At 46.9% G+C, this 25,747-nt stretch overlaps 1 protein-coding gene across 1 annotated transcript; it reads left to right on the forward strand.

Annotated features, from left to right (window-relative positions):
- The first annotated feature begins 734 nt into the window (after positions 1–734).
- Positions 735–24,726, forward strand: Ywhag (tyrosine 3-monooxygenase/tryptophan 5-monooxygenase activation protein gamma). The gene is made up of 2 exons (XM_070033637.1): positions 735–985; positions 21,480–24,726. Exons 1-2 carry the CDS (start codon positions 899–901, stop codon positions 22,134–22,136), a joined length of 744 nt encoding a protein of 247 aa, XP_069889738.1. The 5' UTR covers positions 735–898; the 3' UTR covers positions 22,137–24,726.
- The last annotated feature ends 1,021 nt before the right edge of the window (positions 24,727–25,747 follow it).

The raw sequence follows: 25,747 nt of genomic DNA on the forward strand, positions 1-25,747 counted from the left end.
GTGTGGAACTGGAGCCCTGTTGTGCGGAGGTGGGGTGGGTGTCCAATCCTCTGGGGCTTGGGCCTTTAATTCACTCATCCTTGGGCAGGACCCCTCTAAATGATGGTGGATGTCGTCTCCCCAGCTAGGCCTGCTATTGAGTCGGTGAAACCGTGCGGGACTGAGAGCCAAGGCCCTCCGCTAGGCACTGCCCGGAGGCGGCAGGGCGGGGCAGGGCGGTGAATCAGCACTGGCCAAGGGGGGGGCGGGGGGTGGTGCAGCGCGCTCGCCTGACTGAGGTTCCCGGCGGCGGCGGCGAGGCTAGACCCCTTCCCTGCTGGGTCCTCCACTGCCCGCGCGCCACGCCCGCTGGGAAGTGTAGTCTCGACCGCCCCTTTGTCCTTGGTCTCCCCAAGGCGGCAACCTGCGGCGAAACGAACTACAACTCCCAGGGGCCCACACGCCAGAGGTCAGGCAGGAAAGGGGGGGGGGACGAGTGGGGGAGGGAAGAAGCGGCTGGGCGAAAGAACCAGGGTCTGTTGAAGAAAGAAGGGCGTTGCAGAACAGCGAGCGAAGTGTGTGGGGAGGGGACGTGAAGAAAACGCCTCCAAACCGCGCCTACTGGGGTGCGGAAGCTGAAGCCCGGGCAGGGCCGGCCGGGCGAGCCCTGGGCGGGCCGGGGCGGGGCGCTGACGTCACGCGGAGTGGGCGGGACCGCAGGGGGTTGTCCGCCCGCGGCACGCACAGCCGCCGCAGCCGCCTCGCGCCCGGTCCCGCGGTCGCAGCTCCCGCCACCTCCTCTGCGCCGCCGCCGCCTCAGCAGCTCGCTTCGTGAGTCGGTCGCTCCCGCACACGGCTTCCAGCCCCGCCGCAGCCGTCCTCCAGGTCTCCTTCCTCCGGCCCGATCCAGCCCACGAAGATGGTGGACCGCGAGCAACTGGTGCAGAAAGCCCGGCTGGCCGAGCAGGCGGAGCGCTACGACGACATGGCCGCGGCCATGAAGAACGTGAGTGTCTCCTCCCCTCCCCCCGCCGCGCCCTGGCCTCTCCCGGGCCTTCAGGCCGGGCGGGGACGGCCCGGGGCGGGGTGGAGGCTCATCAGGGCTCCGTTCCATCTCTCTTGGCGAGGGGGCCCCCGGGGAAGACCCTGCTCGCGACCGGGTCCCGGGTGGTGACGCGGCTTCTCCGCGAGGTCCCCGGAGCCGGGTGGGGCGGCCTGGGAGGCTCGGGCTCGGGCTGGGGCGGGGTCTGCGGGTGGGAGCGAGGTCGGGGGTCTCGGCGTCTCCGGATCCAGCGGGGACCCGAGCGGGGGCCGTGCGCATCCTTTGTGCCCCGCTTCCCCTCCTCCCAGCCCAGGCGTGGGGGCGGGGGACCGCATGGATGCGGTTCCTCTTTTCTCTCCCTGGTGTCTGGGCGGCGCCTTTCCCATTCACTCAGCAGGTCTCCCAGTTTTCTACCCCACCACCCTTCATCATCTCCCCACTGTCTTCCCCTGGCAGAATCTTTAAAGAACCTTCCCGAAGGGAAAAATAACCTAGAGTCTCTTTGAAAAATCAGTGCAAAATCGAAACCTTGCTCTCACGTTTTTCTTAACAAAAGGCCCCTCTTTTTTTTTTTTTTTCCTCCATTCCCCAAAGCCTAGTCCCTCTGGCTTTTAGGAAGGGTAGGGGAACATTTGTCTCGCTGGCGTTTTCATTGATCGCTCTCCACATGTCATTTCCATTTTCCTTAAATGTTTTTGTATCAGAAAGGGTAGGTATTGCCTTTAAAATAAAGCCTGTGAATGTGAGCCGTCTGGTTCAATTTGTACTTATACTGTTTCTATTTAGAATTCAGGCACGCGTCTGCTGAAAATACCTGTTAAATTGAAGAAAAAAATATATGTATTCCGTCGGATCTGATATCGCAAACAAAAGCGGTGGTGGGAGGCAGGATCAAGTCGTTCTAGAAGATTCTGCATTTGTCATATTGCAGAGAGCCTAGACTGGGTGGAGGATGGGAGGAGTTACTTTAAGGGGGGGAATTTTTTTTGTTGTTTAGATACATCTGAGGCTCTAAAGAATTTTAAGCGAATGTATCCTCTTGCTGATAAGATTAATCTCCAGTTGTCACGTTTTTTGTCTGGGATGCAAATTTCTACCAGTTAGTGTTGCACCATTTTCTTACTAACACTATCTAATAAGGTGTTAGAGGAGAGAGGAAGAATCAAATATTATAAAATGAAACGTAAAAATTTAGTCTTCCCATTATCTTACTATCGATCTTACTGCCTTATGTAACAAAGATTTAAAAAATACATTTCCAGTGTGAAGTGAATGCTGGCATGTGTACCTTCATGTCAAATCCTCTAAATGTAGTAGTAGGGATATTACAGATTAATACTTAAATATATTAACTCTTGCAAGGTTTTGTAATTGAGCCAGCTGCCATTTTTTTTTCTTATTAAAGAAAAAAAGAATTGGTTCTGAATTGGGAATACTACTACTGCTACAGTTGCTGTTTTATCATGTGTTCATGCTGAAATGATACAAGTTGGACCTTAAGTTAGGTATCCACTGTGGGAAATAGCTTTTAATTTGTGTTATTTAGATTAATTTTTCCATATTTCTAATTTCACAGGAAAGCGAGTGACCTCGCACCCATACCCATAACAGCCCAGTGATGTCACACACAATGACACAGAGGCTGCAATGCACCTAAGGGCTGCTAGGGAGTTTGCAAATGGCATTTGTCCAAGGTAATGCAGAAATTAGCTGATAAGTCAGGTGAAACAAAGCTCTTCTTCCACCAGATAAAAAATTGGTCCAAAAAATAAGAGATTTCATTTACCCTTAGACATGCAAACATGTGACCTCTATGCCTAATTCACCTTACATTCAGTTGTCTGAACAAAAGTTCCTAAGGTAATTTCATATTTTCAGACATGCCCTGTTCTTGAATTTGGGCAATTATGTAATAAAATAATTTTTAAATAAGAACATACTTCTACCCATAGTGCAAGAGTGGAACATAATAGGTGATTGCAAGTAATTAACTGGACAGATTTTAATAAAAACCTTGAAAAAGAAGGCTTCCTTCTGGGTCATTTCCAGTATCGTTAGGGAATAGGAATCCATTACCAGATGCTTAATATCACAATTTGGGAAGGCTGTCTTTTGGGATTTGCTCCTTTACTATGGAGGGAAGAGTGGTTTGTAAGATAAAGTTCTTACCAAACCTAGTTCAGGAAACAAGCTACTTTTAACCCTTATTTTTCCTACTTGCATAGTTGGGTATTTATTAAGGAACATAGTAGGTGCATTAAAAAAATGATAACTACTACACAGCTGTTTCTACCCAGTTCAGAAAAGTCATGTGGCTGGTGTGTAGTCTAGTAGCTAAATCCAATCCTTGGTGATGAGGGGGGAGGGGTTTGAACCTAGGGTGTCAGGCTTGCTAGGCAGGTGCTGTGCAACTTAAGTCACATCTTTCAACCACCCTCCCTCTTAAAATAAAAAAATTTAAGAAGTCATCAAGGAGGACTTGAAAAAACAAAGAAAAAAGCTCAGTCTTAGCACTTGTGCTCTTTTGGAAGGCTGACATCTTCATAGGAAAGTTAAAACTTATTTGCATTTATCGTAATTATCCCGGTAATGACAGAGCTGGAATGTGCAGAGTAGTTTTATGTGGTGAGTAGGGTAGAAATGTTAGGTAGTTCTGGACTTAAGAACAGCATAAATACTCAGGTGCTTCCTACATGTTAGATAATATTACTAGTTCCCCTTTATTCATACTTAAAATTTTTTTGTCAGTGGTTTATTCCTGTAATCCTAGCTACCAAGGAGACTTGAGATTTGAGGATCACAATTTGAAGCCAGCCCTGGCAATGAGATTCCTATTTCCACTTAACCAGCAAAAGGCCACTGGCGAAAAAGCTAAAGAACAGCTCAAGCCCTAGTACCAGCCCCCCCCCTCCCCAGTTATTTTTCTTCTGACGTCAGTTACCCTTGATAACCATTGTCCAAAATATGAAATGGGATCACATCAAATAGCATCACAGGCTTAGAATTGTTCTGTCAGTAGTTGTTATTAATCCCTTAATGGGTCTAATTTACAGGTGTAACTTCATCATATGTTTGTATGTAGAGGGAAATGGTAGACATTGTGTTGGAGACTGTAGTATCAAGCATCCCCTCTGGGGGTATTACCCATAATTCCCTCTGGCAAGGAAGGTTACCACTGAATGTCTTGTCCTTTGGACATCCTCCTGAGATGGGAATATTCTAAGTTGAGCCCTGGTACTTGATGTGATGGGAGGGAAGGTTCTAGACCACTAGTTTTCTTGAAGCAATCTACTTGGGTTGTAGGGGCATGGGTATGGGTGGCAAATGGCCATCATAATTATGTATAGAAACAAAACTCAGGGCATCAATAGACAGTAAAACCTTCCTATCTGCAGTATTTATTCTATGTCTCCTGCCAGCTCTTCTAGGAGGCTGGATCAATAGCCATTATCACTAATGGAGTAATGATGCCTTTAGCTCTCAGGTGGAGTCCTGCCAGCCATTATTCCTGTCCAGTGTCTGGAATTGTTCTCTTTGGGTTACTTTCCAGGTGATAGCCATCACAATGCCCAAATGGATATTCAGTTATTTCTGATTTAAAAAAAACTCTCCAATGCATGTCTTGAATTATGTTAGATAAAAGATGTTAAACGCAATGGACATCCTCATTAACAGTGCTGGTAGGTCTTCTTTGTCTTCAGTATTTGGGGAAACCTTATTTATTTAGCTAAATTCTGTTATAAGAGTGGAGAAGACTTTTTGTTGAGCAGTGTCACATAACAGATTGCAAGCAGGCCACTGAATGGTGTTTAGTACATTCTGGTGTGTCGCTGTCACCTCAATCTAGTTCAAAAAATAAGAAAATGCTATTTTAAACTAGTAGTGCTGGTCTTGGACCATGACTGGCTGCATTTCAGAATGTGATTACCAATTCAGGAATGTGTCTGGGAAGTGCCCGGCACAGCTCATACCAGTGGTAATTGGTTATCCCTTCCTCTTTGTTTTCCAGCATCTGAACCTTTTCAGCATAAATTAGCTAGGCTTGTATTGTACTGCCATTTAGGGAGCCATAGAGCTTAAAAGCCACAGGATGCTCACCCAAATAAATAAGAACAATTGATCTGAAATCTGAACAAACCATTAACTCTTACAGACTATAGAAATGTTGCTGTGTTCTTGCTGCTCATTTTCAGCCCCAGGCAGCCCCATGTGTGGTGATTGTCCCTCCCTGGTTCTAAGAGAGAGAGCTGTTTTGCATAGCACTAAAAGCTGATGGAGCTCCAGTGTTGGGCATTAAGTGCCTTGTTTTGGTCACCAATGTGATCCTCATGCACAAAGTGAGAATTCTACCCTGGCCTTTTATCCAGCTAACCTTTTATCTGGCAGAACATCTGATAAATCTGTATTCCTTCAACACTTCATGCACCATGGGGAGGTGGGGTGGGGGGAAGGACCCCTTTAAAGATGAGGGGAAAAAAAAACGCACTTAATTTTTTTTTTTTTTTTGGTTAAGGGGCTTGAACTTGGGGCCTGAGCACTGTCCCTAAGTCCTTTTGATCAAGACTAATGCTCTAGCCCTTTAAGTCACAACTCTACTTCCAGCTTGCTCTTCATTAATTGGAGATAAGTCTTGTGGACTTTTAGTCCTCAGATCTCAGCCTCCTGAGGAGGATTATAGGCGGGAGTCACACACTTATTTCTATAAACGACTCATAACAATTTTTTATTATATTACCTACCGTCCCCCAAATTCCATTTTCAGTATCACCTTTTTTTTTTTTTTTTTGGTTGATTGTGGGGCTTGAACTCTCGGGACCTGGGCACTGAACGTGAGCCTCTTTGTGCTCAAGGCTAGACCTCTACCACTTGGGCCACAGGTACACTTCTGGTTTTTGAGTGGTTAATTGGAGATAAGAGTCTCACAGGGACTTTGTTTACTCAGGCTGGCTTTGAACTGCGATCCTCGGATCTCAGCCTCCTGAGTAGCTAGGATTACAGGTATGAGCCACTGGTGCCTGGCTGTTTCTTGATTGTGTATGGAACCATATCTTGTGTGTGTGTGTGTGTGTGTGTGTGTGTGTGTGTTTTAAGACAGGGTCTTGCTTTGGTAGCCCTATCTTGCCTCTAAGTTGATATCTTTTTGCCCTCAGACTCCTGAGAGCTAGAATTACAGGTATGTGTTACCTTGCCCAGCTGGCCCCATAATTTGGTAGAAGTAATGAAGATTATAGATCATAAAGAACATACACATGACTTTCTCCTTTTTTAAAGAACTAGTGGCTGGGAAGCCAAATTGCCTGCAAGGTATCAGTTGTAAGAGTGTATCTGAAAACCTGCTGGGTACTGTACTGTCCTTGAGTTTCTTTGGCTCAAGATGAGCACTCTACCACTTGAGCCACAGTTCTACTTCCAGCTTTTAGTAGTTAATTGGAGATAAGACTTTTATGGATTTTCCTGCACTGTCTGGCTTTGAACCACAATCTTTAGATCTCAGCGTCCTAAGTAGCTGTGATTGTAGCATAAGCCACTGGCTCCTAGCAACATTAAAAAAAGTTATTCTAATATTTTGTGCCATCCTGGGGCTTGAATTTAGGGCCTGGTACTTTGCTTTTTCACTCAAGGCTGGCATTCTACCACTTGAGCCATACCTCTACTTCTGCCATTTTACTGGTTAAATTGAAACAAGTGTCTTGGATTTGTTTGCCCAGCCTGGCTTTGAATTTGAACTAGGATCCTCACTAGGATTACAGACAGGTGTGAGCCACTAGTGCCTCACTGTAGATTTTAATATAATGTTACAAACAAAATCCCAACTGAGCTCGTTGTTCTTGGCCTCTTCATCTTTGGAGAGAAAACAGCTTCACTGTTCAGGGGGATGGGAATACTCGGCTTCCCTCTCCTGTTTGTGACACAGGGCCTCTGAACACTCCCTGAAGAGTTGAGGAGGGCTCATGCCCTCTTGCCTAGTGTGGAACAGCTGCAGCGCTACCACGAAGTTGAGAAGTGGCCAAGAGGCAGCCTGAGGAGGGCTGTAAAAGGCAAGTTTCATTAGAGACAGTAGAGCTCATTAGAATTTCTGCAGCTTCTTAAAAGGAATAATTGATATGACACCTGAGCTGCCATGTTTTAAGTATCCTAGATCTAAAAAGCAAAGGTTCCTATGGTGTTGGTATTTAAAGGATGAAGAAAAAGGCTTAAATTTTTACTTGGTGCTGAGGATTGAACCCAGAACCTCACTGCCCAACACTGTTGTACAAGTGAGTGATACCTCAAACCTTCTCCTCCCCTCCAGCTTTTTGGATTTGGGATCTCATTCTGTTGCCCTGACTGGCCTCCAAGTCCTACGCTCAAGGATTCTCCTGTTTTCAGCCTAAGTATAGACACACACCACTGTTCCTGGCTAATTTTTCTTTTTTAAATTGTGCCAGTCCTGAGGCTTGAACTCAGAATCTGGATGAGTTGTCCCTTAGCTTTTTCATGCAAGGCTGGCATACCGCCACTTGAGCCACAGCTCCACTGCTGACTTTTTTGTTGGTTAGTTCGAGATGAGCATCTTAAGGACTGTGAGCCTCAGATCTCAGTCTCCTGAGTAGGTAGGATTACAGGCTTAAGCTACCAGCTTCCTGCTATTTTTAGAGCTAGAAGTATGTTTTAAAGCTATTTGCCTGAAATTCCAACTTTGCTGTTGAGCATAAAAGCTCAGGAATAGAGCCCAGGCCCTGAATTGAAGCCACCAGACTGGTACAAGAAAAAAAAAATATAGTCAGCTTTCAACGTGACTCACACCTGTAATACCAGCTCAGGAGACTGGAACCTTGGGGATCATGGTTTGAGGCTAGTTTATTAGACTAGCTCAAGACTCCAATCATTTCCAGCTATCCAGCAAGAGGCTAGGCTAGAGGTGTGGCTTAGGTGGCATAGCACCAGCACTGATCAAGAAAGCTGAGCCAGAGCATGTGGTTCTGATTTCAACCTCCATACAAGCAAACAAATACATAAAGGGGACCATAGACATGGCTCAATGGTAAAGTGCTTGCCTCCCATTTATAAGGTCCTGGGTTCCGCCCTTAGCATTATGCGAACACAAACCAAAGCTGGACCTGTCAGGGCACTCCTATCCTGTAATCTCAGCCTTTCATGGGCTGAGACTAGAGGATCCTGGGTTTGAGGCTAGCCTTGTGTTACATGGTGAGATCCTAGGGGAAAAAAGTTTTGAAGTAATTGAGTATTGTATATAGATCATTTATTCTGGCTGTTGAGACCTAGAGGACTGCAGTTTGAAGTCAGCCCAGGAAGAAATGTCATTCTATTTCCAACCAGCAAAATGTCAGACTGGAGGTATGGCCCAAGTGGTAGAGTGCCAGCAGGCAGCAAAAAAGCCAAGTGAGAGTCAAAGCCCTGAGTTGAGTTCAAGCCCTAGTACTGACACCCTCCAATAAATCCATAAGTAGCACCCTTTCTACTTGGAAGAGAAAAAGGTGCAGCAGAAAACATGTAGATGGCCTGTTTGAGTCAGGCTCTCTTCCTTTCCTCCCTTTTGCATTCTCCCCGCCCCCTTCCATGGTAAGAACCCTTGCCATGCTTTGCTTTAATGGAAACTGCACACTTAACAAGGATGAGGGTTTAATCAGCCTCGTGCCCCAGCTTCCATAACACACAACAGTTGGCAGTCTGTCTACATAGTTTTCGCTCTTCTGGCTCCTTTGGGATTATTTACCATTTTGGAAGATGGCTTTTTGTCTACCTAAAATTTCCCTTTATTTACCACAGATGCTCCAATACCAGCAAAATCTCTTTACATTCACATTTGGCACCCTCACGGTGCAGTTTCCAATGAAGGCATTTAATTCAGATGGCAGATCATTTGCTACTTTCCTTGGCTTTAAGAGCAGTGCCTGCCTTCAGTTGACATACAAGTGCTGTGTGCCATCAGCCTGTATTCCCAGGAGGACGGGAGCCTGGGTGGGTTGTGAGTGGGTGGATGTGGTGCCACACCTATGGGGCAGCATTCTGCCAGTATTTAGGTGTTGGACCTGGTGATGTACATATAGCCTGCAGTTCCCAGCATGAAATGGTTGGGACAGAAGGATCATAGGTTCAAGGCCAGCCTCAGGTTGGACCATGTCTCAGTAGCAAAACAACAGAATCATAGCCAACCTGTGATATTTCCAGTGAATAACCACATCAGCTGAACAAACTGCTAATTTATTTTTTCTTCATTTTGACAGTTCTACAGAATAACAACTACCCTACACACTACTGAGGAAGGAAGGAAAAACAATACAGTAAATTTCATACACTGACATTTGATTTAAAATTTTTTCACAAAATATTTCTGTTGGCTTACTCTCCAAAACTTTTTTGTGTGCCAGTACTGGGGATTGAAATCAGGGCCTGGGCACTATCCCTGAGCTACCACTTGAACTACAGCTCCACTTCCAAGCGAATTTTGATTAATTATTTTTTTATTTTTTATTATCTTTATTAGATGTAATTTTGATTAATTAGACATAGTCTCATGAACCTTCCTGCTCCAGCTGGCTTCGAACCTCAGTTTCCTATATAGCTATAACTTAATGACTTAGAAATATCTCTTGGATTTACAATACTCTTGGATTTGGTCTTAGCTTTGTTCACTTAGTGTGTGTGTGTGTGTGTGTGTGTGTGTGTGTGTGTGTGTGTATACATGTATGTGTATACTAAAGACTAGTAATGATAATATGTGCTGTAAAAATTCAGCCTGGGGGGGTGGGCTGGGAAGGTAGCTCAGTGGTAGAGTGCTTGCTTCACATGTGTGAGGCCCTGGGTTTGATTCCTCAGCACCACATAAACAGAAGAAGCCAGAAGTGGAGCTGTGCTCAAGTGGTAGGGCTGAAGAGCTAAGGGACAGTGCCCATACACATGAACTACAAAAAAAAAAAAATCAGCCTGGGGGGTTGGGAAGGTAGTCAGTGGTACAGTGCTGCCTTGCATGCATGAGGCCCTGGGTTTGATTCCTCAGCACCACATAAGCATAAAAAGCTGGAAGTGGCGCTGTGGCTGAAGTGGTAGAGTGAGCCTTGAGCTGAAGAGCTGAGGGACAGCGCCCAGGCCCAGAGTTCAGGCCCTACAATTGACAAAAAAAATAAATAAATAAAGCCTATATGTTGAGTGTGACCAGCCTCAGGATACTAGTGGAAAAAAAGGTATGTTTGGTTAAGTATTCCTGCATTGACTGAAATTGACTTAAATTAGACACTACTAGGCTGGATGTGGAACTCAGTGGTAGAATACGTGCCTAGCATTCATGGGAAGTTTTGGCTTTTTTTGTTGATTGTGGGGCTTCAACTCTGGGCCTAGATGCTGTCCCTAAGCTTTTTCACTCAAGGCTAGCACCCTACCCCTATGAGCCACAGGACCACTTGTGGTTTTCTGGTTAATTAGAGATAAAAGTCACAGACTTTCCTGCCTGGGCTGACGTCAAACCATGATCTCATATCTCAGCTTCAGCTTCATGACTAGCTAGGATTATAGGGGTGAATCACTTGCTTCTGGCTTTTTTTTTTTTTTTTGGGGTCCGGTCATGGGGCCTGAACTCTGGGCCTGGGCGCTGTCCCTCAGCTCTTCAGCTCAAGGCTAGCAATCTACCACTTGAGCCACAGCACCACTTCCGGCTTTTTTCTTATGTTGTGCTGAGGAATCGAACCCAATGCCTCGAGCATGCAAGGCAAGTGCTCTACCACTGAGCCACCTTCCCAGCCCTTGGCTTTTTTTTTTTTTTGTAATGATGGTTCTAGAGTTTGAGCTCAGAGTCTGCAGGTCTACTACTTGAGCCATACTTTGGGTCTCAGGACTTTCCTGCCTGTTCTGGCTTCAAACCAGGATCCTCACATCTCAGCCTCCTGAATAGCCAGGATTATAGGCATGGGTGACCCCCAAGACTCATGCTTTTGTCCAGGCCAAAATAAGCCCACATTGTGCTATACAAATATGGATTAGAGGGGGTGTGTGTGGGGGAGATGGGAAGGGGAGCAAAAGTTATTATTCTTACCAGTTTATAGCTAAAAATGCTTACCTAAAGTTTGAGCTCAAAGGGTATTTTTCTTCCTAAAGGCTCAAGGAATTGTAGCTTGCTGTGGGCTCATTCCACATAATCCTAGCTACATAGGAGGCTGAGATCAGAGGAGCATGGTTTGAAGCCAGCCCAGGCAGGAAAACCTATGAGACTCTTAACCTCCCATAAACTATGGGGGTTGGGGGAGATGGGGACACCCACTGGAAGTAGGGCTGTGGTTCAAGTGGTAGAATGCATGATAGCTTTGAGGGGGGAAAATGCCCCCAGGCTCTGAGTTCAAGCCCCAGGACCTCCACAAAAACAACAAAAAGGGAGAGGCCCAGGTTTCCCCTTAAACTGATCAGACTCCCTGTTGATAGGGTTATAAGTGTTTAATTACCATTCCCAGCTTTATTGGTCTGCCTTCATTAATTTTAATATACATTACATTCTTTACAGAAGCATGTAATTCTCTGACTACTGTATATGTATTAATTTCAGTTGGCCTTGAGATTGATGGATAGTCTAGGTTTAAATAAAGCAAAAGAAATTTTTATTAAGGTCCTATGTTTGTTCCTTTTTTTTGTCAGTTGTGGGGCTTGAACTCTGGGCTTGGGCGCTGTCTCTGTGTTCTTCAGCTCAAGGCAAGCGCTCTACTGCTTGAGCCACAGCACCACTTCCGGTTTTCTAGTTTATTGGAGACAAGGGTCTCACGGACTTTCCTGCCCGGGCTGGCTTTGGAACTCGATCCTCAGATCTCAGACTCCTGAGTAGTTAGGATTCCAGGTATGAGCCACCAGTGTACGACATCCTTTTTTTTTTTTTTCCCCAGTGCTGGGGACTGAACTCAGCCTGGGCACTATCCCTGAGCTTCTTTTGCTCAAAGCTAGCACTCTGCCAATCAAGCCACAGTGTCAGTTCTGGCTTTTTTTGTTTTATGTGGTACTGAGGAATTAAACTCAGGGCTTCATGCATGCTAGCAAGCCCTCTACCACTAAGCCACATTCCCAGCCCTGATGCTAGGGTTTTGTTTTTGTTTTTGTTTTTTTGGGTCTGGTCATGGGGCCTGAACTCTGGGCCTGGGCGTTGTCCCTCAGCTCTTCAGCTCAAGGCTAGCACTCTACCACTTGAGCCACAGCGCCACTTCCAGCTTTTTTCTTTTTGCTTATGTGGTGCTGAGGAATCAAACCCAGGGCCTCAGGCATGCTAGGCAAGCGCTCTACCACTGAGCCACCTTCCCAGCCCCTGATGCTAGTATTTCAATCTTGGATGGTAATTTTGTAGACAGTTGAGTGGTTTATGGGCATTTAGGCAGACAGGAGGGGAATGATGTTAGCACAAAATCAGGAAAAATGTGGATAGGCATTGTTAGTGTTTGTGCGAGTGTTCATTCCACAAAATCAAGTAGAAACAGCAAAGGGGGTTTCCTAACAGGGAATGGTAGTGAATATGTGTAATTCTTGAATTCCGAGGCTGAGGCACAAGGCCAGCCTGGGCTACATGGGGAGATCCTCTCTTTAAAAGATTCTAGAGGGAGCCAGGCACTGGTGGCTCACATCTGTAATCCTAGCTACTCAGGAGGCTGAGATTTGAGGGTTGTGGTTCATACCCAGCCTGGGCAGGAAAGTCCTTGAGACTCTTACCTCTGACCACCAGAAAACTAAAAGTTGCACTGTGGCTCAAATGGTAGAGCGCTTGCCTTGAGCTGAAGAACTCAGAGACAGCTCCCAGGTCCAGAGTTTCAAGCCCCACAACTGACCAAAAAAATAAAGATTCTGGAAGGGCTGGGAATGTGGCTTAGTGGTAGAGTGCTTGCCTAGCATACATGAAGCCCTGGATTTGATTTCTCAGTACCACATAAACAGAAAAGGCTGGAAGTGGTGCTGTGGCTCAAGTGGTAGAGTGCTTGCTTTGAGTAAAAGAAGTTCAGGAACAGTGCCCAGGCCCTGAGTTAAAGCCTAGGACTGGCCAAAAAAAAAAAGATTCTGGGAGCAAGGGTGCTGGTGGCTCATATCTGTAATCCTAGCTACTCGGGAAGCTGAGAACTGAGGATCACAATTGAAAGCCAGCGTGGGCAGAAAGTGCAACATACTATCCCTACCTACTACCAAAAAAGAAAATTGAAAAAATACAGTTAAATAAAAAAAAAGAATTCTAAAGAAGGTGTTGTTTGGGGTAATTGTCAAAATCAATATTATTCAGCTATTAGGTATCATTAATTTGGGGGCTAACCTTGGGATAAGAGAAGTGGGCCCACATGTCTAGACAGAGAGGAACAATCCATGGCAAGTGCCGTGGCCTTGGAAAGGCCTGAAGGTAGTTATGATGTTAACATGGCTGTGGGGAAGAATCCTTCCAGCAGCCCAAGGTGTGGCTCAAGTGGTGAATGCACCAGTTGTAAGCAGAAATGCTGAGGGGAGATTCCAGGTCCTGAATTGGAACCTGAGTACCTTTTTTTTTTTTTTCCAGAAAAGGAAAGATTTTTAGACAGAAGACAAACGAGCAATAGGGGAATCTAGAAAGTAAACTGCCCTTCTTTTTCTTTAAAGAGGAAAGTCCTGTACTTTGGTCCCAGAATTTAGCAATTCGTCCATCACATTGGGTACAGGTGCTACAGTAGACAACTTGGTAGGGTAGACACAGCTTTGAGGTCTTAATTAAAGACTATATTTTTCCTTAAGTTGCTATAGCTTGGGGCTGTGGAATGTATTTCAGTTTGCATTCTTGTTCTCAGACTACTCTAAAAGAGCATATCCTCATGGTTTTGTGGTTGGCTGAGCAGCTGCCCTGGACCTGCCCGATTGAGCCTCAGGGTTCACCCTGGCTTCTTTCTGTATATGTGGGGGGGAGGGAGAGTAAGGAAGGGGCATTTCCAGCCACAAGCCTGGGCTGCACAAACACCCTTCAGGCCTCTGTCCTTTCCTTGCCAGTGCTGATGTTCTTGGCCAGGCCCACCTCCTAGAGGTGGAGGAAGATCTGCCATCTTGATGGGATGAACTTGAAAATCACTGGAAAGGAAGGAAGTGTATACAGGGTTGGGAGGGATTATTAGGACCATTTCTGCAAACAACGTGGGCTATGTATATCCGCCCATTAATTGCTGTCATTCGACACTGAGCAGTACCTTACAGTAGCAGGGTGAGTCACTGGTGACTCAAGCTGTGATGGGTGGAGTAAGAGAGCAGAGGTACACAGTATAGGGTGGGCACAGTGAAGCTGCTAGGGAAACCCAGAGGCATGGATGATAAGAGTGGCTCACACTTGTAATCCTAGCTACTCAGGGAGGCTGATCTCTTGAGAACCAAGGTTCAAAGCCAGTCGGGACAGGAAAATGTGAGACTTAACCTCTAATTAACCAGCAAAATGCTGGAAATGGAGCTGTGGCTCAAGTGTTAGAGCACCGCCTTGAGTGAAAAAGCTCAGGGACAGTGCCCAGGGCCTGATTTAAAGTTCCTGGACTGGCACCATTATAAAGTAACAAGAGCAAAAAGGGCTTGGAAGTATGGCTCAAGTGGTCAAGACTGCCTAGCAAGTGGGAGGGAAGCCGTGAGTTCAAATCCCAGTGCTGGGAGAGAAAAAGGAATACTATATGTGTACTGCTTCTTGTCAGGTGTGAGCTGTGAATTGTGGAGAGCTTTGCTTGATCGGCTTCTGCCTGTACCAGTTCGTTCAGGCTTACCAACCTCAGCAGCCTCCTAGCCAGTCTGCTTGCAGACTCTTCTAGAAATATGCAGCAATACACAATTCTTCAGTAGTAAGTAGGGTTCTGTGTTATAGCTGTGCTGTGAGCCATTTAAGGCATTTAAGACAACAAATAGTGGAGTGAGTCCATTCTACAGCGCAGAGTGCAGGTTCATGGGTTTAAGAAGCATTTGTGATTATTGTAATGGCCCTTGTTGTCCTCTTGTGCTTCCCAAGCCAGGTGTGGCGGCTCACACCTGCAATCCCAGTGCTCAGCATGTGGAGGCAGGAGGTTTGTAAGTTCAAGTCCAACCTGGGCTACATAGCAGGCTGTCCAATAGAACAATCAGTATTTACAATGAAGGACATCAGACATTTTTCTGTATGTTCTCTAAAATGTCCACTCTTAGCAAAGGATGCAGTTCAGTGGTTGCTTAGCATGATCAAGGCTGAGGTTTGATCCCTAGCACTGAGACTGAGAGAGACAGGAGGGAGTGAGGTGAGATTAGAAGAGGGAAAAATACTATGAGTGCTGAAATTAAAGGTATGTGCCACTACATCTTTTTTTTTGGGGGGGGGGGTCTGGTTGTGGGGCCTGAACTCTGAGCCTGGGCGCTATCCCTCAGCTCTTCAGCTCAAGGCTAGCGCTCTACCACTTGAGCCACACCGCCACTTCCAGCTTTTTTTTTTGCTTATGTGGGGCTGAGGCATTGAACGCAGGGCCTCAGGCATGCAAGGCAAGCGCTCTACCACTGAGCCACCTTCCCAGCCCCAGTGCCACTACATCTTGTTTATAGTTGAGCTTATAACTTCTTAGAAGACATGTATTAGAGACACTTTCTCTGGTATGTGGCAGCACCTACCATGTAAGAGACTTTTGGTTTGGGAGAAGGCACAAGATTTAAAGCCATAGAGCTGGGGGGCGGGAGCATGGCCCAGGTGGTAGAGCTTTACCTAGGAAGCAAGACACCCTGAGTTCAAAACCCAGTACTTAGCCAAGCGCTGGTGGTTTAGGCCTATAATCCTAGCTAGTCAGGATGCTGAGATCTGAGGATCAAGGTTCAAAGCCAGCCTGGGCAGGAAACTTCAGTGAAATTCTTAGCTCCAGTAAACCACCAGAAAAACCAGAAGTGACGCTGTGGCTCAAGTGGTAGAGTGTGAGCCTTGAGCTGAAGAGCTGAGGGACAGCAGCGCCCAGGCCCAGAGTTCAAGCCCCATGACCAGCAAAAAATAAAACTTAAACTTAGTACTGCCAAAAGAGAGAGAGAGAAAAAAAAGTTTAAAGCCATCAGAGTGGAGTGTGTGTGTGAGTGGTGTGACTTGGGGAAAAGTTCCTTTTCTGAGTCACATCTGTAATGCAAGCAACCACTTTTGTAGGGCAGTTGAGAATGTCATACTTAGTCACTGTTAAGAAATCTCAAGTTGGGGGCTGGGAAGGTGGCTCAGTGGTAGAGTGCTTGCCTTGCATGCATGAAGCCCTGGGTTTGATTCCTCAGCACCACATACACAAAAAAAGCTGGAAGGGGTGCTATGGATCAAGTGTTGGAGTGCTACCCTTGAGCTGAATTGCTGAGGGACAGCGCCCAGACCCAGAGTTCAGGCCCTACCACCGACAAAAAAAAAAAGGAAATCTCAAATTTCTGTCTCAGACTTTGAGCTTTGTCCTAAACATACTATGGATTAGGACATTAGCCACTGGTGCCTGGCTAAATTGTTACTTTCTAAGTTTCCGCAATGTTGCTACCTTTAAAAATACCTCTCTGGCCAGTTGCCAGTGGCTCACACCTTTAATCCTAGCTACTCAGGAGGCTGAGATCTGAGGATCATGGTTCACAGCCAGCCCAGACAGAAAAGTCCTTGAAACTCTTATCTCCAATTAAAAAAAAAAAAAAACACCAGAAAACCAGAAGTGGCGATATAGCTCAAGTGGTAGAGTGCTCACTTTGTGAGCTGAAGAGTTGTGGGACAGTGATCAGGCCCAGAGTTCAAGCCCCATGACCAAGAAAAAAGAAAAACCAGAAAACACCCTCTCTGGCCAGTTGCCAGTGGCTCTTGCCTATAATCCCAGCTACTCAGGAGGCTGAGATTTGAGGAACAAGGTTCAAAGCCAGCTTGGACAAGAAAGACTCATCTCCAGTTAACTCCAAAGGGGGGAAGAAAGGCAAGAAGTTACTCAAGTAGTAGAGTGCTGGTCTTGAGCAAAAACCTCACGACAGAGCCTAGGCCTTGATTTCAAGCCCCAGGACCAGTACACATACGCACGCACGCACGTAAAGTTAAATTAACTCAAGTGTTAAATTGAGCTATTTTCAGTATTTAGGTGTACAATTAAGTAAAGTTAAGTCTTTTTTTTTGGGGGGGGGGGTCTGTTCGTGGGGCCTGAACTCTGGGCCTGGGCGCTGTCCCTCAGCTCTTCAGCTCAAGGCTAGCACTCTACCACTTGAGCCACAGTGCCACTTCTGGCTTTTTTTCTTTTTGCTTATGTGGTGCTGAGGAATCAAACCCAGGGCCTCAGGCATGCAAGGCAAGCACTCTACCACTGAGCCACCTTCCCAGCCCCAAGTTAAATTAATTCAAGTGTTAAATTGAGTTATTTTCAGTATTTAGGTGTGATGGTACATTCCTGTAATCTTTGTTGTTGGGGGGGGGGGGGGCTTGAGACCTGAGCAATTTCCCTGTGCTAGCTACAGCACCACTTCCAGTTTTCTGGTGGTTTATTGGAGATAAGAGTCTCACAAAGTTTCCTGCCCAGGGTGGCTTTGGACCACAATCCTCAGATCTCAGCCTCTTGAGTAGCTAGGATTACAGGCATGAGCCATTTCTGTAATCTTAGCATTCAGAAGATGAAGTAGGAGGAGGATCAGGAGTTAAAGCTAGCCTGGATAACAGAACCTGGATCTAAAGAAAAAAAGTTTAAAAGCTAAATAGTGCATTCATTGCAATTTAAAGATGGTAAAATTTGAGGAAATTGTAAATGACCTGATTCCAAGCCTCAAGGTTAGAAAGTCATCTAAGAAGCTTTCTAAGAATCTTAATGTTACTAAGGTAGGAAAGATTTCTTTTAGAGAAGAGCACTTGACATAATTAATACCTTACTCCTTAGTAGCTGGGATTTAGAGTGTTACTTTTGAAATTGGTGAAGCTGTGCTAGTGGCTCATGCCTAAAATGGGAGCTACTCAGGAGGATGAGATTTGATGATCATGAGCCAGCCCAGGCAGAAAAGTCTCTTTATCTCTAATTAACCACTCAAAAACCAGAAATGTTACTATGGCTTAAGTGGTCTCAGCGCTAGCCTTGAGCCCAAAGAGGCTCAAAGATAGAGCCCAGGTTCAAGCCCCAGAACCAACCCCCAAAAAAAGAAATTGGTGAGAATTGCAGATTTTTCAATCCTTTTTATATTTGAGATCTTTCAGTCACTAGATACTTAAACTTAAGCTAGTAGGAACAGAGAAAGGGGAGACCTTATTTCCCTTTGTGGAGGATGGAACTCAGGGCCTCCAGCTCTTTCTTTCTTGGCTTTTTCACACTAGGCTGGCCCCCTACCACTTGAGCCAGTTCCACTTCTAGCCTTTTTGTGACTAATTGGAGATAAAAATCTTACAGACTGGGGCTGGGAAGGTGGCTCAGTGGTAGAGCGCTTGTCTTGCATGCCTGAGGCCCTGGGTTCAATTCCTCAGCACCACATAAGCAAAAAGAAAAAAAGCCGGAAGTGGCGCTGTGGCTCAAGTGGTAGAGTGCTAGCCTTGAGCTGAAGAGCTGAGGGACATTGCCCAGGCCCAGAGTTCAAGCCCCTCAACAACAACAACAGCAAAGGGCTTTATTTATTGTTTTTCTTATTTTGGTGCTGGGGCTAGGCAAACCCTCTGCCACTTAAGTTGTAGCCCAGTTCCGACCTAAAGGACTTTTTTTTTTTTTTTTAATGCATGCATGTGTGCAGGTGTGTGTTTGATGGTGGTCCTGGGCTTGAACTCAGAGCTTGGGCACTGGACACTGTCACTGAACTTTTTTTCTCTTAAGGCTAGCAGTCTTACCACCTATGCCACAGTTCCACTTCTGGCTTTTGCTGGTTAATTGGGAGATAAAAGTCTCATGAGCCGGGTGCCGGTGGCTCACACCTGTAATCCTAGCTTCTCAGGAGGCTGTTTAAAGCCAGCCGGGGCAGGAAAGTCCATGAAACTCTTACCTCCAATAAACCACCAGAAAACTGGAAGTGGCGCTGTAGCTTAAGTGGTAGAGTGCTAGCCTTGAGCTGAAGAGCTGAGGGACAGCACTCAGGCCAGAGTTCAAGCCCCACAACCAACCAAAAAAAAAAAGTCATGAACTTTCTTTCCTGCCTGGTCTGGCTTTGAACCACAATTCTTAGACATCTCAGCCTCCTGAATAGCTAGGATTACAAATGTGACCACCAGTGCCTAGCTCTAAGAGAGTTGTGTAACTTCTAGTTTGAGGTTTTAAGGAACTCTTCCTTGCTTTTTTTTTGGGTCCAGTCGTGGGGTCTGAACTCTGGGCCTGGGCGCTGTCCCTCAGCTCTTCAGCTCAAGGCTAGCGCTCTACCACTTGAGCCACAGCGCCACTTCCGGCTTTTTTCTTTTTGCTTATGTGGTGCTGAGGAATCGAACCCAGGGCCTCAGGCATGCAAGGCAAGTGCTCTACCACTGAGCCACCTTCCCAGCCCCTCTTCCTTGCTTTTGAGCAGACCTTTTAAAACTAAAGTTTTTCCCTTCTAGGGCTAGGAAGGTGGCTCAGTGGTAGAGTGCTTGCCTTGCATACTTGAAGCCCTGGGTTCCATTCCTCAGCACCACATACACAGAAAAAGATGGAAGTGGCACTGTGGCTCAAGTGGTAGAGCACTAGCCTTGAGCTGAAGAGCTGAGGGACAGCGCTCAGGCCCCACAACTGACCAAAAAAAAAAAGGTTTTCCCCTCTAGCTTAGTTTTTCTCCAGTAGAGCACATGTAAGTATGTTCCAACTGTGGCTGAGGTGCTCTGTCTAAAGATGATGGTGTTGTTTCATAATGTCCGTATCCCAGCTGCAGCCTCCGGACTCGAGCCCAGCTCGCCGCTGCCTCTTCTCTTCCTCCTCCTCCTCTGCAAGAGGAGACCTGGTATAGTGCATTGTTGAGGTCACTGGGGCTTTAAATAGCCTCTGGCTCTTGGAATATGTCCAGCGGGATTTAGGGGAAAGGCCAGAACTTGATCTTTGTGGCTGCAGGCATGCAAACTTCTCTTGGCACTGCAGGCCAACTTTAGGGTGTGCTGCTGGGGCCAAGGGGCATGCAGGGCCCTTAGCCCTGGCCTTTGCTGTCTGGTTCTCATGGCTCAGGCTCATGGTGGGCAGAGGTGTGAGGTAGCTCAGGGCTAGCCAGGCCAGAGAAGATGGTGAAATAGAGAAGAGATACGCAATACAGGAAGATGAGCTAGGGGACCGTAACGTAAGACAGCCCTGTGGGGAGGAGGAAGCATGTACCCAGCATGGCTTCTGCTGTTGCTCAGTACCAGGTCAAGAGCCTATCAGGGTTGGTCTCTGCAGAATCTCATGGAAGGGGCAGAAATCTGCTTGACAAACAGGAACCAGAGAAAAGGGAGGCTTGCTCGCAGACCCTGGATGTGAGCACCCCTTGCCCTGTGGGGGTGGCAGGGCCAGTGTGGTCTGAGGAGTGAGCCACAGTGGCTTCACAGAGAACTGGACCCGGGAGGAGCATCGCCACTCATCCCCAGTGGCATTTCTAGCAGGTGCTTGCAGAGGGCTGGGCAGACGCCCCTTCCCCATTGGTGCTGATGCAATTCCTTCACTCTCCTGTTTCCTGGTTTTGAAGCTGAGGAAAAGGTTAGCTCACCACAACTGGCCAGTTTAAGAGATAATCGTGTAAATGTTCTAATGTTCTGGATATTGAGTAAAGAGCAAAGCCTTTTTTTTTTTGTGCCAGACCAGGGGTTTGAACTCAAGGCCTGGGCACTGTCCCTGACCTTCTGTTGCTCAAGGCTAGCGCACTACCACTTGAGCCACAGTACCATGTCTGGCTTTTTCTGCTTATGTGGTATTGAGGAATCGAACCCATGGATTCATGCATGCTAGGCGAGCACACTTACCACTAAGCCACATTTCCAGCCCAAGCAAAGAATTCTTTAAATACATTGCTTGTAACAAACAGAAAACTGATTTGTTTAGGTTCTGGTGTAACTATCTCCATGTATGTAACCTTTAAATTAGTGGCTACTACCAGTTTCACTAAGTAAGCATGCTATTGTCCCCGGTCCCTGGTCCCCTTATAGAGGACCCACAGGGCTGGGGTATACTTAGATGATAGTTCAGGACTTTCTGGGCTCAGTCTGCAGTAAGAAAAGGGTGCAGGGCTCAAGTGTAGAGCTCCAGCCTTGAGGAAATAGCTAAGCAAGAGCTTGAGGCCTTGAGTTTAAGCCCCAGTATCAGCACAAGCACAAACACGGAATCTGTTCACCTCTCTTATGTATTGCTTATTGTCTCCCCAAGTTGCTAAAACACTGTACTAGTACCACAACTTTCCTCCTTCCCTTCCCCCCCCCCAAAAAAAAAATGTTGACTTGACAATGTGTCATCTAAGACTGGACTTGATGCATTTTCCCCATCGCTGTTCCACACACACCAAGCTTCTCTTTCTGCTTGTGAATCCCTTGGATCATCTGGTAGATGTGTTGTGTGTTGTCATAGATCTGTGGTTGGGCCATGATGTCATCAGTGCTGTAACAAGTTGTCCTCTCCTGCAGGTGACGGAGCTGAACGAGCCACTGTCCAATGAAGAACGAAACCTCCTCTCCGTGGCCTACAAGAATGTGGTTGGGGCGCGCCGCTCCTCTTGGAGGGTAATCAGCAGCATCGAGCAGAAGACGTCTGCAGATGGCAATGAGAAGAAGATAGAGATGGTGCGTGCCTACCGCGAGAAGATCGAGAAGGAGCTGGAGGCTGTGTGTCAGGATGTGCTGAGCCTGCTGGATAGCTACCTGATCAAGAACTGCAGCGAGACCCAGTACGAGAGCAAAGTGTTCTACCTGAAGATGAAAGGGGACTATTACCGCTACCTGGCCGAAGTAGCCACTGGTGAGAAGAGGGCGACAGTGGTGGAGTCGTCAGAGAAGGCCTACAGCGAGGCCCATGAGATCAGCAAGGAGCACATGCAGCCCACTCACCCCATCCGATTGGGCCTGGCTCTGAACTACTCCGTTTTCTACTACGAGATCCAGAACGCCCCTGAGCAAGCGTGCCACTTGGCCAAGACCGCCTTCGATGACGCCATCGCCGAGCTCGACACGCTGAACGAGGACTCCTACAAGGACTCCACCCTCATCATGCAGCTTCTCCGTGACAACCTAACGCTCTGGACAAGCGATCAGCAAGACGACGACGGTGGAGAAGGCAACAATTAAGGCCCCAGGTGGACTGGCAGCGCACGCCGATGCTACTACTGCAGTCTTTATTTTTTTCCCATGAGTTGGGGGTCGGGTGGGGGAGGGAAAGGGAGGGCTGACCTTCCCAGGGAGAAACCCACGACCTGTCCTGTCTTTGATTGCCTCTTTTGACATTTTTGCCAAAATACCACTAGTGGAAAGTCAGGCTAGCTGTGCTGGAACTGGAGTAGCACCTCACACAGGCATCCAGATTGTTCTGTAGGTTTGTGCAAGTGGAGCTGTCTGTCTAACTTATTGCCAGGTGATAGGGTGTTAGGATGGAGAAGCGTAAATGGGTGGCCCTCATTCAGTGAGTTCTGTGGTTCCAGTAAGGATTTTTATGTTCGTTTGCTCTTGTCTTCAGATTCGGGTACTTCCTGTCCATGTGAGCTCCTTAGCTGTGCTTTTTTTTCAGAGTGTACGCTGCAGACACAGCCTAGTTCATCCCAAACGGACAGCCTTGGAGCCTAAGGTATTCTCTACCTTACACTTCCGGCCTGGCCGGCAACAGTATTAACACTAAGTTGCAGTTGACAGTATTTCTGCGTTTCAGCCATATGTGACATCCAGCCATCGGTTGTGAGCTTTCCTTTGCTGTTGCGTTGGCTTTGCAGGGCCCTCACTCACTGCTTCCAGGTTGGTGTTGCTGTCTGTCTGTCTGTGTCTGTCTCTCCCCCTGTCTCCTTCCTTGGCTGGAAGACCTGCCTAAGGAGAATCAAGGCAACTCTTGGTTTTGGTTTATAGGTGCTTGGCAGGTGGCTGAGTTCTTCCTTCCTATACCATGTATCCACCACAAAAGTTATTGATCGCTTTAGCAGAACTGTTAAATACCTGCCACCAGAGTTGAGGGGCCTTGGGTCTGCTGTCCTGGCAGGATGTTTTCAGAAGGGCTTGGGCCCCTCAGAGATCACACTGCCATTTGTTCCTCTGTGCCCTCTGCCCTGAGTCTTCCCCACTGTGCCATGGGCCGGGCACCCAGGGGACTTGGGAGGCCACTGGAGAGGCCGGGTGGTCTTTTCTAGAAGGTGTGTGGTGCTGTATGACAAGTCTGAAGCTAGAGTACCAGCCAGGTGGAGACCCTGATACAAACAGCTGTCTGTTTGGGAGCCTGGGAAGTTTCTCCTCCCTGAATCACTCGGTTTCCATCTTCATCGGGTAGTGAGTAAGTGAGCGCCTACGTCCCGTCTCACCAAAACTTCTCTTCTACCGACAGTGTGGGAGTTGGAGATTCACCTGTCTGCAGTCTGTGTGCTTATGTAGTTGAAGGAAGCTTACATGACTGTCTGCTAGTTCATTTGCTAGCTGGAGGCCCCTCGTACTTTCTCCTTTGGATCATGTGTCTGAACATGACCTGTCTCATGCTGAGTGCAGTCCAGGACAGGGGCTTCTCAAGATGGGCCCACAGGACTTGCCATCCACTTTCTTTTGCTTAGGCAAGGAGAGTAATAATGGAGGAAACTGGCCATTGCCTTTTCCAGAATCAAGCTTCCCATTAGAAATATGTGTGTGTGATAGGGAACGGATGGGTGGTGCAGGAGCCATGCTGCACAGTTTAGTGTGACTTTCCTTCCCTAGGGCCCCTCACTAGTGAGCAAGGCCCTCCCCCCACACCAAGATGCACAGGAGGACCAAGCAGAGAAAACTTGGCTGTGGCTGTGCCACCAAAGGCCTGGGGTCACTGTCACAGGTGGAAAATACGCGGGGGGAAGGGGGGCTTTCTGTGACTCATCTTGGCATCCAGCGAGCAGTGTCATGTCCTTCCTTGTAGTGTTCGGAAATGATTTACTGGAATTACAAAACCTATTTTTCCTTTAAATTTTAGCTTTGGCTCTGGCTGCTTTTCAGAAATAATGCAAGATAAAATCTTACTGAGGGCTGGGACTGAAGAGGGAATAGAAGACTCGCTATTTAAGCAGCTTGAATGGTTTCTTTCTTTCCTTTCTCTTTAAAGAAATGCACTTGCCTATGCTCCTGTCTTTCCAGTGAGATGATTACTCCTTCATTACTATCGATACCATATTGTGCATGCCAGTGTTGTGTTTCTATACAGTAGCTTGAAATTGATTAACTTATACTGTAGGTGTTATGTATTCCTATGACAAAAGAAAAAAAAAACGACTTAAGTCTTCAAATTTTTTAAAATTTTTTAATTTAATTTTTTCCTTTGGGGGTAAAGTTTGCTCTACCAAATAGTGATCGTAACAAATTGATCTGTTTTGGATGTTGCTATAGTGACATGCAGTTATATTTTTGTTTTTTGGGGGGAAGGGGCAAAAGAAACACCAGTGTTAGTTTAATCTTAATGTCTGGTGTCAGTCATGGTGAAATGATAACTTCCAGTTAGGAGAACACAACTTGTTCTCTGAATGAGCCTTTGTGCTTTTTTGTCATGTTATGCAGTGAACTCTTTTTAAGGTCTGCTCAGTGATTCTTTTTCCAGCTCCGTGTTTCTCTAAGGAATTATTTCGCACACGGACCATTCTTAGCAGTTTTCCTCAGTGATGGAATATCATGAATGTGAGTCATTATGTAGCTGTCGTACATTGCGCAAATAAACTTACAAATCTGATCTCAGTGCCCCTGGGCTGCGTTTGATGAGTTTAGCTTGCCCTTTGCTTTTGAAAGTTTGATTGGGTGTGGGGTGTTGTGGAAAGGGGTGGGGACCACAACCATATACAAGAAAAGCAAGGGCTAGGAATGTGACTTGCCTAGTGAGTGAGAAGCCCTGAGTTCCATCTCTACTGCTGCAAAGAAACAACATGGGTGCTCTGCAGGTGGAGGTAGGAATATCCCAAGTTTAAGGTCACCTGGAGGAGGGCGTGTGTGTGTGTGTGTGTGTGTGTGTGTGTGTGTGTGTGTGTGTGTGTGTGTGTGTGTGTGTGTGTGTGTGTGTGTGTGTGTGTGCGCGCGTGTGTGCGTGTGTGCGTGTGTGCGTGTGTGCGTGTGTGTGTGTGTGTGTGTGTAATAAAACTGAGGGGGCCACTGGTGGCTCATGCCTGTAATCCTAGCTATTCAGGTGACTGAGATATGAGGATCAAGGTTCAAAGATAACTGGGAAAGTTAATTAACAAAAAAGCCAGAAGTGGAAGCATGGCTCAAGTGGTTGAATGTCAGCCATGAGTGAAGAAGCTGAGCAAGAGTGTGAGGCCCTGAGTTCAAGCTCCAATACTGAAATGAATAAAAATCAACAAAACCAACACTGGACACTTGGGGATGCAGCCAGCTAGATCTCTAAGACTTTTAATTTCTGAAGCACTGTTTTCACATTCCTGGTATGCAAATGGGCTCACCTGTGTTAGGTCTCTTGGCCCTGGGGCCACCCTGAGAGTACTGCTACAAGTGTGGCTGTGGGACTAGCTGTGAATGAGGGCCTGGGACACTGATTGGTTGCTGCCCCAGGCCACTGCTGAGCTGGAAGTCGGGTAGAACTGGCACATGTGTACTCCGCCTAGGAAGGATGCACTGAAGGCAGAAAACCAAGGAGACCTGCAACCTTGGGCAATAGCAGAAAAAAAGGGGTGAGAAGGGTGTCCTTGGAAGTCCCTGGGGTTTACATCTTTGCCCCTGGCAGGGTAAATCCCCTGGTAGGG

Source organism: Dipodomys merriami, unplaced genomic scaffold (genome assembly GCF_024711535.1).
Source record: "Dipodomys merriami isolate MVZ:Mamm:240054 unplaced genomic scaffold, mDipMer1.0.p SCAF_22, whole genome shotgun sequence".
Taxonomy (NCBI): Eukaryota; Metazoa; Chordata; class Mammalia; order Rodentia; family Heteromyidae; genus Dipodomys; species Dipodomys merriami.